The 13,175-nt window shown below is 54.2% G+C and overlaps 1 protein-coding gene across 5 annotated transcripts in view; it reads right to left on the reverse strand.

Annotated features, from left to right (window-relative positions):
• Positions 1-13,175, reverse strand: part of SMARCD2 (SWI/SNF related, matrix associated, actin dependent regulator of chromatin, subfamily d, member 2) — a 21,407-nt gene continuing 8,232 nt past the window's right edge. For 2 of the 5 annotated variants that reach the window (XM_042916273.1, XM_042916275.1), the window contains exons 2-16: positions 11,285-11,455; positions 5,992-6,137; positions 5,512-5,780; positions 5,062-5,246; positions 4,825-4,867; positions 4,556-4,678; positions 3,376-3,531; positions 2,881-2,976; positions 2,636-2,737; positions 2,339-2,500; positions 2,076-2,173; positions 1,540-1,675; positions 1,231-1,353; positions 1,000-1,101; positions 1-923 (exon numbers count right to left, since the gene is read on the reverse strand). In XM_042916273.1, coding sequence (XP_042772207.1) covers positions 870-923; positions 1,000-1,101; positions 1,231-1,353; positions 1,540-1,675; positions 2,076-2,173; positions 2,339-2,500; positions 2,636-2,737; positions 2,881-2,976; positions 3,376-3,531; positions 4,556-4,678; positions 4,825-4,867; positions 5,062-5,237 — 1,371 coding nt within the window. In that variant the 5' untranslated portion in view covers positions 5,238-5,246; positions 5,512-5,780; positions 5,992-6,137; positions 11,285-11,455 and the 3' untranslated portion in view covers positions 1-869. Of the gene's footprint in view, positions 924-999; positions 1,102-1,230; positions 1,354-1,539; positions 1,676-2,075; positions 2,174-2,338; positions 2,501-2,635; positions 2,738-2,880; positions 2,977-3,375; positions 3,532-4,555; positions 4,679-4,824; positions 4,868-5,061; positions 5,247-5,511; positions 5,781-5,991; positions 6,138-9,677; positions 10,242-11,284; positions 11,456-13,175 lie in introns of those variants that run through there. The other 3 variants (XM_042916274.1, XM_042916276.1, XM_042916272.1) reach the window with 3 other exon arrangements.

Genomic DNA, 13,175 nt, shown 5'->3' on the forward strand with positions numbered 1-13,175 from the left:
TATCACCGATAAACAAGGATTTATTTGGAAATTTCCAAACCTGCCAGAAGTGGCACTTGCCGAGCCCTGGGGTCCACCCTCCCTACCGAGTTCCAAAGGGCAACAACGGTTCTCCCCACCTCCCCCTCCACCGCTCGCGCACACCCGTACCTCAGGCCATGCCAGAGAACCGGAGCCCCCTCCAAGGAGGCTCTACCACCCTGGGCCCAAGAGCTGGGGTGGCCGCCCTCTGGCATCCCAGGAGATGATGGCGGCCAGAGCCGCTTGCATAGATTGAGGAAAGAAAAGAAGGAAGGAGGCACCAAACAGGGCTCCCTGAAAACCCCAACTTATCCCTGTACAAAAAAAGTGGCTCCCGCATAGAAAAACCTGCTTCCCAAATAGTGCAAATACCCAAAGGAAAGGAAAAAACCAGCAGCAAGACTGCGCTGGTAGGAATGGCAAAGAACTTTGGTTTAGAAAGGCCAGGAAGAGTGTGAGCTGCGCCCCTCTTCCTCACCCAGCTCCTCGGAGCCAGCACTGATGCTAGCCCCGAGGGGGTCTGTAAACAAGCAAAGCTGGCGGGCCTGGTTCTGAAGTCTCCATTGCAATGTCAAACTACAGCCTCCAGCGGACCTACTTGGGCCTGCCTGCCTGCAGGGAGCAGAGGAGGCATCTGTTCTGAACCCATTTAAAGCCAAAGTGTAAAGTAAATATAAGGCTTCGGGGACCAAGCAACAAGGAATCCTATCACTACATTTACGAAACTACAGCCGGGGAACACAGGGTGACAGCAGACACCCTTCACCCCATCCTTAGTCTATGTGTCTGTGGCCCCAGAGGGCGGTCCCCTTCCAGGTGGAGGTGGGGGGGGGGGGGTCCCTGAGCAGTTAGGTCAGGCGGATTCCCAGCACCTGTTCCAGTTCTTGCCTTCGCTGCTGCACCTGGAGAAAGGAGAGACCGGCGGCTCAGGCCTCTGCCACTTGCCGCCTCAAGAGGGCACACAGGGCAGAGCCTCACCTTGGCAAAGATGTGCCTCCCCACTGCTTCCTGGGCCCAGGGCTGGTGGTAGAAAGCAGCTCGTCTCTCTTCCTCAGGATTCCCAATCACGTCAGTGATGATCTGCAGAGAGCCAGGAGGAGAGCTGTATGCAGTGCCATTCCCACCCCTGCGAGCAGAAGTAGTGACGGGGAGGGGGCAAAAGTCCCCCCAGGGCTTAGCATGGGGTCAACCTCAGGAGGAGGACCACACCTTCAGATCTCGGCGCTGAGATCGGAGCCACTCCTGGATGAAGTCCTGAGGGTCAGTGCTAAAGCTGAGCATGAAATCCCTCTGGGTCTTCAGCTGGTTGATGGACTCAATGGTCTCATGGATCTGGAGAAAGGAGTGCTTGTGTCAGACTGGTCCCCACTCCTAGCATGTCCTGTTTCCAGGCCTAACCCCAAAGGACTCAGAGCAAGATCCCTTCCCAAGGTGCCACATGTACAGAAATGCCCCCCAACACAGCCTACCCACCCTCATCTTGGGTCCCTGAGGAGGCTGGGAAAGCAGAGGGCCCACCTTGACATCAAGGGAGGCAATCTCCTGTTGATTGGTGGTGGAGGCCAGAAAATTGCTCATCTGGGCCTTGAGTGGGTCGTCTACCTCCACATCAATGTCATAACACGCTGTCTTCTTCTGGTCATTAGGGTCTACGCTGTAGGCAGGACACAGGAGGGGAGGGGTCAGCACACAGCTACGTTCATCCCACCCACCCGGGCCAAACCTGCACATGCTCAGGTAGCAAGAAACCAAACCTGCTGCTTTTCTTTGGTTTTACATCAAGCCAAAAGTAAACGGTTTTTGTTCTTAACGTATAAGACTTTTTGTTTTTAATGTTTTATTTATTTTTGAGAGTGTGAGAAAGAGTGTGTGAGCAGGGGAGGGGCAGAGAAAGAGAGGGAGACAGGATCCAAAGCAGGCTCTGCACCGCTGTCCGTGAATTCATGAAATCATGACCTACGCCAAAGGCGGACGCTTAACCCACTGAGCCACCCAGGCGCCCCAAGGTAAATGGCTCTTCAAAGAGCCTTCCCATCCCCCCCCCTTCCATTTACCTAATGACATGGTTGATGACAATGGGGTCTGGATGCTGCAGCAATCCAGCCAGCTTCATGGGAATCTCCGAGAAACGAAGTCGGCCACAACTGAAGATCTAGGGAGAGTACCAAAGGCCTGGTGATGCCTTGGAGGGCACAGAGGGAAATGGGCCATCCCAGGGTCAGTGTGGAGAATGTGGCCAAGAACAAGCCCCGCAGGGAGGTGAAGCAGTGGGCAGGGCAAGGGCCACAAGACAAGGGGGGGATGGCCGCCAGCTCACCTGGCGGAAGTAACGGTTGCAATTGATGTACTCCCGCTCGTGCCCGTCCTGCAGCTGGTTGTGTTTGATATAAAGCCACAGGGCCTGCATGATGGCCGCCCTGGTCTGTGTGTGCACCCCTAGCAGCCTTGCCAGTCGGGGGTCCAACTTGTACTGGGGAGGCTGGAGATAGAGGGGAGTCAGGGGGGTGTGGTCTTGTGAGAAACCAAAGTGGAAGGATCGGGCAGGACAGAAAGGGTTTACCACAGGAACCAGCTCTCCCCCAGATGACTCCCTGGGGCCCCAGACATTTGTCACCTGATGATCCAGCATGAGCAGGAGGGTGCACTTGACGTTGAGGTCTCCAGGCCGTTTCACCTGGAAGCCATCAGTCTCCTGGGTGGTGGGCATCCGGTGCCACTGGCAGGGAGGAGGGGAGCAGACCTCATCACCAAGGGAGTGGGGCCGGAGCACACACACCTCGCCCTCTACAGGACCGACGCCACTTCTCTGCCCACCCAGCATGTCAGCCTGTGCTCCCCACGCCCCAGGGCCACTCTTACCTCTACCAGGTGGTTGTCAGGCCCGTACAGTTCCTTGTCCAGCTCAATGACGAGGCTCTTAAAGAATGAAGAAAACTTCCTCTTCTGTTTGCTAGGCTGGAGAACAGTAATGGGTGCGAGTTGGGGGTGCTGCTGACCTCTCAACCTAACCTAGGCTAAGCCCCCAAAAAAGTACTATTTCCACCCTGCATCTCAGGGTAGTGAGACTCTTGGGCCCCGAAGGAAGCAAGGAGACTGGGCAAAATGAGGCGCCGGATGCAGGGAAAGGACTCTGGGTGCACCCTGCTGGCAGCCAACGAGGACTGAATTAGAAAGGGGTTCCCCTTCTTCAAGACACTTCACTGCCACCCGCAGGATAGCTCTTGTAACAACCATCCAAATCTTCAAGCTCTGGCTTGGAGCTGTGACCCAGCAGTGCCCTCTCCCTCAGGCAGGACTTCAGTCTTAAGCCCACACAGGCCACCTCCCCTGCAGACGCCACCTCTCCCAACTCACATCATCCAGCAGTTTTCCCTCCACTCGGAGTTCCCAGGAAGCCACCTTGTCCCCTGCTGGGGTTCCCCCGGGGGTCCCTGCGTTTCCTGCATTATCACCTTCTGCTTTGCTGGGACTGAATGTATTAGAAATATAGATCCGCAGCTTTCGTTTTTGCTAAAGAGAGAAAGACAACCAGCTAGAGGTGGGCCAACACGTTGGAGAACAATGCTACCCAATCTTTCTGTCTGAACCCACTCGACATCAATACTGAATGCTGTCTAGGGGCCAGGTACCTTGTTAGGTACCGGAAATCGGGAGCAGGAAATCCCAGTCCCAGACTTCAGAGAACTCACAACTACGGAGGAGAGAGAGGCACTAATGTCAACTCCAACACAGTGCAATTGGTGGTGTTGACAGGTGCGCACAGGGTGCTTGCTATCGGGCAAGTCGGAAGCTTCTAGCACACATTTTACACGAAACTCAAACACTGGCCCCAAAGTATTCTGGCCTCTGGAAAGCTTTTACCACTCAGGGGATTGTTCTAGATTATTATTTTTAAACCAGGGGAGTGTGTGCATGGAGATAGGAACTACGCTTATCTATCTCTAGTCTTGCCCTGCAAACTCCTGACGATGATCCATAAGGTTTACATCTTAAATGACTCAGGAGGCACATACATATATAAATATCTGAAACAAAACATCATTAAACAATACTTTTACTACTATGGTAAGTATTATACTACTGTGAAGTATTATAATTTCTACTATTTTATATTTTGTTAAAAACAGGCTGGGCCTGGGGCACCTGGGTGGCTCAGATGCTTAAAGTTTCTGACTTTGGCTCAGGTCATGGTCCCATAGTTGACAAGTTCAAGCCCTGGATCAGGCCGTGTGCTCAGACCTCAGGGCCCGGAGCCTGCTTCGGATTCTGTGTCTCTGTCTCTCTCTGCCCCTCCCCCACTCACACTCTGTCCCTCATTTCTCTCAAAAACGAATAAAAACATTAAAAAATTAAAAAAAAACAAACAAACATGCTGGCCCCACCACATTAAATTGAGTTCATGTTCCACTAATGGGCTGCATCCTGCAGTGTGAGAAATCACAGACCCATGCTTGGCAGACCCAGGCCGGAACACAACATCAGGGGGAGGCAGAGAAGTCTGGGAAGGCCCAGGACTGGCCGGGGCTGCACACACCGTCAGAGGCTTTTTGATGGCCTCTTGGATCTCCATCCGCTTTCGGGCAATGGTCTGGTCCAGCTTCCGCTCAAAAGCCAAAAGATCCATATACGCCTGAGACTCTGGGACAAGCTCCCGAATCTAGAAGAAGAGAAGAATTCATTAGTTTGTTTCAGCTGCAGCTCTGGCTCCTTGCTCCGCTATCCCAGAGGTGGGGGAACCTGACTGTACCCGCAGCCTGCCAGCCACTGGGTAAGGCCTCCTAGGCCCCCACCCAACATACTCACTCGCTGAGGTAGAACCTTATCTGCCATCTTCCTCCTCTTTAACCTGGGGAGGACAGAAACCCATTTAAGGGGTCAATGGTCCAAAACACTTCCCCCTCCCTTCCCCCTCCAGTCCCTAGGACCCTCCCCCAGAAGAACCAGGAGTCTCCCTCAGTCATTAGAGCGCTTAGGACAGAAGGAACTGCTGTTACCACCAGAGCTGTGCCGGGCAGAGCAGGAGAAACAAGATGGTCTTACCCCCGGCGCTGGGCCGGCATTGGATGCTGGGCCTGGGGCACCAGCAGGCGTTTTCGGAACGGGTCCATCATGGTGGGTGGCATGCCAGGTCGAAGTGGAGCAGCTGTGCCAAATGGGGAGCCGGCAGGGGGCCCCACCTGCAAGCCAGCCATGGGCATCCGGCTCCCTGGTGACATACCGGGCCGCTGGAAGAAGCAAGCCAATGGGGGTGCATAGGTCAGCGGCAGAGCCCCACGGGGCCTATAGCCCATTCCCTCCATCCCTCTCCTGGGCTGGGTCTGGCCCTGAGCAGCACATCGCAGAGCCCCGCTTGGAGGACCAGGAACAAAGGGGAGCAGGTGCCCAAGAGCAGAAATGTAAACCACACCTGCCCCGCCCCCTTCAACCACCCTGGCGTCAGTGCCAGCAAATGAGGCCTGCCAGAGTCTGGGGTGGGCAGGAGAGTCCTACCTGCGAGGGAAGGGCCCGCAGGAGTGTTTTGGGGCCCACTGCCACCTTCCAGCCTGAGCGCACGACGCCCTGCTCCCTGGAACCAGCCGGCTCTAAGACACTCCCAACACCATCGCGTGATCCCACCAAGCACTCCTATCTACTTCCTTCCCCAGCTGGAGACAGAAGCATGGCCTGGGGGCAGTGTCATAGCCAGGTGGAAGGGTGCAGTGTGATATGAGCAGGCAAGGCCCCAACATCCATCTCCTGGCACCAGCCTAGTGGTGTGACTAAAGGGAGGAAGACAGTCCAATGGGCTGGCGAGCCTATCAGGCAGGGGCACCCTAGGTGAGCAAGCCACAACAGGATGGGCCGGAGCATGTCCCAACCGGTACGGGTGGCCTCGGGCACAGTACAGAGACCATCTGGTCACCATATGGCCCCTATTCACAACCCAGAACTGGACCCTTCTCTCCACCTCCTTACTGCCCTGTTCCCTACCCCTATGCCGAGAGACCCCAAGAGGAAAGCTGTGGCTCCTGTGTGGCCTATCAGAGAGCGGCTGGCACCCGGGCTCTGTCCGCGGTCCGTGCACCACCTGGCGGCTGGGGCTGTTGGGTGCTTAACTCAGCCCTCACGATCCCAAACTGGAGAACGGAGGGAAGATTATGCAAGATCAGTCATAGGGTCACCAGGAGCCCGGGTTACAGAAACGGCTTCTGTAGAAGTCTGCAGAAGGATTTCCCACTGAGGTCCAGCTCCCCAACATTTCTGGGAGTAACCCTGCCCGCCCCCCCCCCGCCCCCGCCTCCCCCTCCATAGCTGCTGCCTGCAAGGCCTGTTTGGCAGCTCTGCTTTGCACACACTGTCCCTGGCAGCTTCACAGGGCTGGCCCCAGGGCCCAGATTATGCAACCAGCACAACTACCCCACCAAGCCAGGCTAGGTGGGGACTTGCACCAAATCAGAGAACCTCCTACCCCCAGCCCGGTATCATGGAGATGAGAATTTTCCCCCCGCTTTTTCATCTAGCGCCAAACTCATGTTCTCAGCACAGAGGGTCAGACTCTTGACCAGAGGGAGAGATGAAGAAAAGTGACCCAGAGATGTAGGGAAGGGCAAAGGGGGAGTAGGGTGGGAAAAGCCATCTGGGGGCATGGAGTTGAACGTGGGGGACTCTGGGGCTTCAGGAGGCCTGCCGCGAAGAGATTTGTCCAAGCTGCTGAAAGGCAAGGGACAGCCTGTTTCTCGGCCTTAATGAGCCATGGCCAGAGATTACAGGAAACAAACTCAGTGTGGCCACAGCTGTAAACCCAGGCTCCAGACACGCTAGACATATTTTCCCCACCCTGAACATGAGCCAGAGGGCAAGAACAGCTGGAGCAGTGGGACCTACACAGAGTGAGACAAGGCCCTGAGGTCCCCAAGAAGCCACTCACTAGGACTTTCACAAAACCTCCTCGGCACCACCCATCCCTCCTAGGCACCACCCATCCCTCCTAGGCAGGTGCTCTTGTAGCAGGAAGTCCCCAGTCAAGGCTGCAGGGGCAGGGCCTGGAATAGGCCCCTCCCAGACATCTGCTCCAAACTTCCCAGGCGCAGGGCCCCTAGCTCACCCCAGGCCCCAGGCTTCTCCCAAGAGGGAGAAGAGGCCCAGGGGAAGGTTGCTTAGTCCCAGCTTAGTCTTGCCAAGCTCCACACCTGCTCTTTGAAGCACCAGTAACTCCTCTTCAAAATAAAAACCCCAAGAGTTTTAAAAAAAAAAAAAAAAAAAAACAAAGCCCAGGTCAGGCCTCTCAGGCTCTATAAGTCCCTCGCCTGCAGTTGAGCGAGGTAGGCCTGGCTCAGTGCCCTGAACCTCGGAAGTGTGCAACAACGTCCTCTCCCTAGCCCAGCAGCAGCCCACGACCTAAGTGTGATTCTACCTCCACCACCCAGGACAGCAGCGGCGCGTGGCTGGGCCTGATGCTGCTGTCTCCAGAGAGCACACACACAGCCCTGCCTCAAAGCCCGTGGCCCTGGCGCTCCTGGTGGCCGGGCCTAGGAGAAGAGAACATACCCCTCCCTAACTAGAAAATATTTTGAACACTGGAGTGAACCCAACAATCTGTGTTCCTTTGGGTTTTGTTCTTCCTTAAGCTCCTCTGTTGAGTACGATCCACAGCTAGAACTCCTTCCACTGTGTGGAGGGAGATGGGTCGTCACTTCCCTTCTTTCATTGGCTCCCCTACTTGCCCAACTTGGGCCCTGAAACCCTTGCTCTTCTAGCTCACCCCATGTGCTCTGATAGGAGGAACCCCTTTGCTCCTGAGATCTCAAGTCCCATCTCCTGAAGTCACACAACTGGACTTGGAAAGAGGCCAAGCAAGATCTTCCTCAAACTTAGCCAGAGTGAACTGGGTCCTCCCTCTCCCCTTCTACCTCTAATGCCCCTCCCCGGAAGAAGAGGAGGTGATGAAAAGCTGGTGGGCTAGAATGCCTGGGGAAGCAGAGGCTCAGTGCCTTCCCCTTGGTTCCCAACCCTAGCAGCCTGGGACTACCCAGCCAGCCAGCCAGCCAAACCTTGCCACTGGCCCTAGTCCACTCCCTACGTATGGTTGTGGAATTCATTTTCTCAGGGGCATTCCCCAGGCCACAGTGCCCATGGGTTTCCAGCAAAGGAACTGGAGAGGCTCCTATCTGTTCCTTAGATCCTTCTCAGGCCAAAGGCCCACAAGGAGGCTCCAAGGCCAGCCCTCAGCTAGGTAGCCCAGGGGCTGGAATGGAATGACTGACGCAGGGACCCCTCAGCAACACCTTGGAGCCATGAATCCCCAAGTGGCAAAGCAAGATGGGAGTGGTTGGGACCAGGTCTATCTCTGTCAATACCCAGACCCTTTTTCTTTACAGGGAGGAGTGAGAATGAGGAGTTAGAGGGAAAAATCACTCCTCGGTTAAGAATCTCTTTAGAAAGTGAGGGCCCAAGGCTCATGGGTAGGGGAGGAATGCATATCCAATCCATGAGGATCCATTTTTGGAGGCTGTACCTGGAGATAACAGAGTAAGCCCCAGCTTCCTTGGGAGATTAGCAAAGAAGCCAGTGCCAAATGCTGGGGCACACAGGTTGGGTGGAATATGGCCATGTTAGAACTTAAAGTCTAAATAAAAGTGGAGAGGGAGTGGGGAAAAGGACAGGCACAATTCCTAAGCATTCTGGGGTAACCAGAAACAATGCACTTGGCGGGGACTGATGAGCAGGATCCTCATACTGTATGAGTTTTCCTCATACACTGACCCTAAGGATGAAGTCTCTGCTTCTCAATGGCCTTTGAAGCTGCAACCTGAGAAGCTCTCTCTTTGAAGCCAAACTCCAAAGAAGTCAGGACAGAGCTCTTTGAACAACTCTCACAGGCTCCTCCAGCCCCAGACCATCAGGGCTCAGTGGAGCCTCTCTGCTCCTGCAGACTAATCAACTCCTGGACACTATGACACCAGGCAGGAAGCCAAAAAGAGAGTCTGCCCAGAATGGGCTGGGTTTTCCGCCTTCCTCAGGCCCCGCCACCACCATCTGTGGTCGAACCCAGAACCATCCCATGCAAGGGCTCCTGGGCCTGACCAGGAGTAGACCCTGCCTGGCATAGATTGGAATCCTCTTCCTCTATCTTCTACCTCCCATGCCTGGGAAGCCAGGCCCTTCTTCCTCCTCATCAGCAGCTGGGAACCATCTCAGACTCGCTAGAACTCTGCCAGTTCCCAACTAGAAAAAAAAAAAAAACAAAACAGCGCGGACTTGGAGTGGGACCAAGGCCAATGCAGGGTAACCCTGGTTTCTCAGTGAGGGCCCTTTTGCAAAACTTTCTCAGCACTTCCCAGAACCCCCTACCCTAGGATCTACACTAGCATTCTCAACCCAGTCGCCTACAACTCACTAGCTCCAACTCCTCCATCCCTCAGTTACTCAGAATCCCGGTTCCAAGAAAGCCGCCAGGCCCTTCCAACCGCTTCAAACCCTCCACCCCAGAATCGTTCTTACCCTCTCCCCCAACTGCCCCACCACCCGGCCTTGCCCTCCTCCCTGTCCCGTGCACTCCGCACGCTGGGCCCCTGTGCCCTCTGTCCGTCGGCTGCCCCGGGGCCCTCACTCGAGGCCCCAGTCGCTCCATGCCCCGGGCGTGCTCGCGGCGCCGCCTGCCCATCCGCGCTCCTCACCTGGTACTGCGCCGCGGGGCCCGCGGGGCCCATGGGGCGGAAGGCGGCGGCCCCGGGACCCCCCACACCTCCAGCCGGTCCTGGCCCCCTGAGCGCCGGTCCGGGCAGCATGCCGGGTCCCGCTGGCGGAGGCGGCGCCCCCAGAGCCGCGGCAACTGCGCCGCCGCCAGGACTCAGCGGAGGCAGCGGGAACCCGCCCGCGACACGGCCCGACATCGCTCCGTCCCGTCCGGCGGTGTCGCGATCCGGGCTCCGGGCTCCGTGTCGAGTCCGCTCCGCGATCCGTGATCCGGGACTTTCCGATCTAAATTCCGGGTTCTGGGGTTTGTTGATCCGGGTTCCGGGATTTCCTAGTCCAAGACCTCGAGTTCCCCACAGACCCGGTTTGGGGCAGGGCCGATCCTGATTCCGGTCCTGCCTGGGGAATTCCGGATCCGGGATCTGCTGCAGGCCCGCCTGCCGCCCGCGGCCTCCGGAGGTTTGGCCGACAGAGTCCAGTTACCCAGAGGCGGTAACTAACTCCCTGCCCCGCCCAAACAACCCCAGCGCTAGGCCCCACCTATACCCAGCGGCCCAATGCCAGGGTGCCTCCTCAAATCCCGCCCATCGCGAGACCCGCCCCTGACGGGCACCGCCCCTAACCGTCAGCCCCAGAGCCACGCCCACACCCCTTGGACCAGCCCTTGGCCGGAGAGGCGGGGGCGAAAAGCTGCGCAGGAAGCGCTGTGCAAGGCGCGGGGTCAGAGGTCGAAGGTCACTTAGGGCTTCAACAGAGAATGGGTAGTTGCTGAGAGCTCCCAGGTGTAGCCGACTCCCCGAGATACCTAGTTACACTCTCTGAAAATAGTTTTCTCGAGTCGCCTTCCTACATTTTCAGCATTAAAGACAACACAGAGCTGTTCTCTGGGGCAGAAGAGCCTCCAACTTGACTTTGTTTAAAAGCCCATCCTGGTGGCTCAGAGCTGCCAAGGGATGTCAGCTGCCCCAGACCCGATCCAGCTGTGTGAAGGGTTGACTTGGCCAAGATCCGAGTTCTTTTTGCATATTTTTAACGTGCTCTGCCTCACTTTAAGGAAGCCTAGTACTTTACTCCACAGGAAATGTTTCTAGTGGGTGGAAATTTGCATTATGACAAACCTCCCTGTAGTTAAATAAGGTTTTTTTCTCCAGGATTTATAGTACTTAATTGAAAAAAATGCAATACCTTTTCAGAAGCCACTGTCCTGTATCATAAAGTATTCAAAATAAAGTGCTTCAGCTGTGTCAGAGAGCCTACCTTCTGGTCGTCTGGGATTTTCTCCCCATGATCTAGACCAGTGCTTCTTAAACTTCAATGAGCAAAAGAAACATCTGGGGCTCTTGTTCAAAATGCAGATTATGATTCAGTAGGTTTGGGGTCTGAGACAGGGCTTAAGCTTCAGCATTTCTAACAAGCTCCAAAAGCAATGCTGTTGCTACTCAGACAACAGTTTTGAGCAGCCAAGATAGATTTTCAGTATATAAATTCTCTGCTTTTGTTTTCACCCCTAACAAAGTCTTGCACCATAGCACCCAGAGCCTCTTCATAGTACAGTTCTCCACCCTTTTTAGAAATCAGTTCTGCTCACCTGTACTTGCTGGTATCTTTCCTCCAGTGATGAACCCTACTTTGCTGTTGCTTTCCTGCCTCTGGGTCTTCTCAGAGATCATGCTCCTCCTTCCACCTTTGCATTAACTGCCAGTCTCAGAACAGGCCACTGAAATTGTTACAGTCATTGAATCAGGGCCCCTCTCCACCCCTGTAAAGTGCGGAAAGAATTCATGATAATGTAATTAGTACCCATTTCAAGACTTTCAAGCTTGTTCCAAGGAGTTTGAGGGAGCAGTAGGGGCAAATCCCCTGGGGAGCTATTCCAAACTATCCCTTCTAGCCACCCCCACTAAACAACACACGTACACAATCCAATGGCTTCCAGTATTATATTTTAAGAATAAGGTTCCCAGGGGTGACTGGGTGGCTCAGTCGGTTAAGCAACAGACTTCAGCTTAGGCATTATCTCTTGGCTCAAGAATTCGAGCCCTGCATCAGGCTCTGCATTAAGGGTGTGGAGCCTGCTTAGAATTCTCTCTCTCTCTCTCTCTCTCTCACTCACTCTCTCTCTCTCTCCCCCCCCCCCCCCCCCCCCCCGCCCTCTCTCTGCCCCTTTCCCATGCGCACTTGCATGCTCTCTCTCTCAAAATAAACTTAAAAAATAAGCCTCCCAGTATTATACACCTGAAACTAATAGAACACTGTATGTTAATTATACTGGAATTTAAATTTACAGAAAAATAATAGAATAAGCCTGCCAAGTAATTCTGATACAACCTGCCTTGTAGAGAACCTTTACACTAGAAAACAGACAAGCTAATAAGTGCATTTAAAAAAGAGATAAGGGGCAGCTGCCTGGCTTAGTCAGTAGAGCATGCGACTCTTGATCTTGGGTCATGAGTTCGAGCCCTGTACTGGGTGTAAAGATAACTTAAAAAATAAAATCGGAGAGTAGAGCACCTCGGTGGTTCAGTGGGTTGAGCATCCAACTCTTGATTTTGGCTCGGTTCATGATCCAGGGTCATGGGATCCTTACTGAGTGTGGAGCCTGCTTGGGATAGTCTCTCTCTCTCTCTCTCTCTCTCTCTCTCTCTCTCTCTCAAAAAAAATATTTTAATGGGGGCACCTGGGTGGCTCAGTCGGTTAAGCATCCAACTTCAGCTCAGGTCATGATCCCATGGTTTGTGAGTTCCAGCCCCACGTCAGGCTCTGTGCTGACAGCTCAGAGCCTAGAGCCTACTTCGGATCCTGTCTCTCCCTCTCTCTCTCTGCCCCTCCCCCATTCTCTTCCTCCCTCCCTCTCTCTCTCAAAAATAAACATTAAAAATTAAAAAAAATCTTTTAATGTTTTTATTTATTTTTGAGAGAGAGGAGAGCATGAGTGGGGCAGGGGCAGAGAGACAGGGGGTCAGAGGATCAGAAGCAGGCTCTGCGCTGACAGCAGAGACCCCAATGCAGGGCTCAAACTCACCAACCGTGAGATCATGACCTGAGCTGAAGTCAGACACTTAACCGACTGAGCCACCCAGGTATCCCTCTCTCCCTAAAAATTTTAGAAAGAAAAAAATTAAATCTTGGGGCACCTGGGTGGCTCAGGCGATTAAGCATCCAACTCTTGATTTCGGTGCAGGTCATGATCTCATGGTTTGTGGGGTGGAACCCTGTGTTGGGCTCTGCACTGACAGCACAGAGCCTGCTTGGGATTCTCTCTCTTCCCCCTGCTCTCTCTGCCCCTCCCTCCCTCTCTCTCTGTCTCTCTCTCAAATAAATAAAAATAACTAAAAATAAAATCTTAATAAAATTTTTTTAATTTAAAAAAGATAAAACAGTTAAATGTAATTCAGGTCCTCATTTTCTCCTTGATTAAAACCCTCCCCAGCTTCCCATTGCTCTTAGGTTGAATATCATACTCCCTCCTCATGACATGT

The sequence above is a fragment of the Panthera leo genome, chromosome E1 (genome assembly GCF_018350215.1).
Source record: "Panthera leo isolate Ple1 chromosome E1, P.leo_Ple1_pat1.1, whole genome shotgun sequence".
NCBI lineage: Eukaryota > Metazoa > Chordata > Mammalia > Carnivora > Felidae > Panthera > Panthera leo.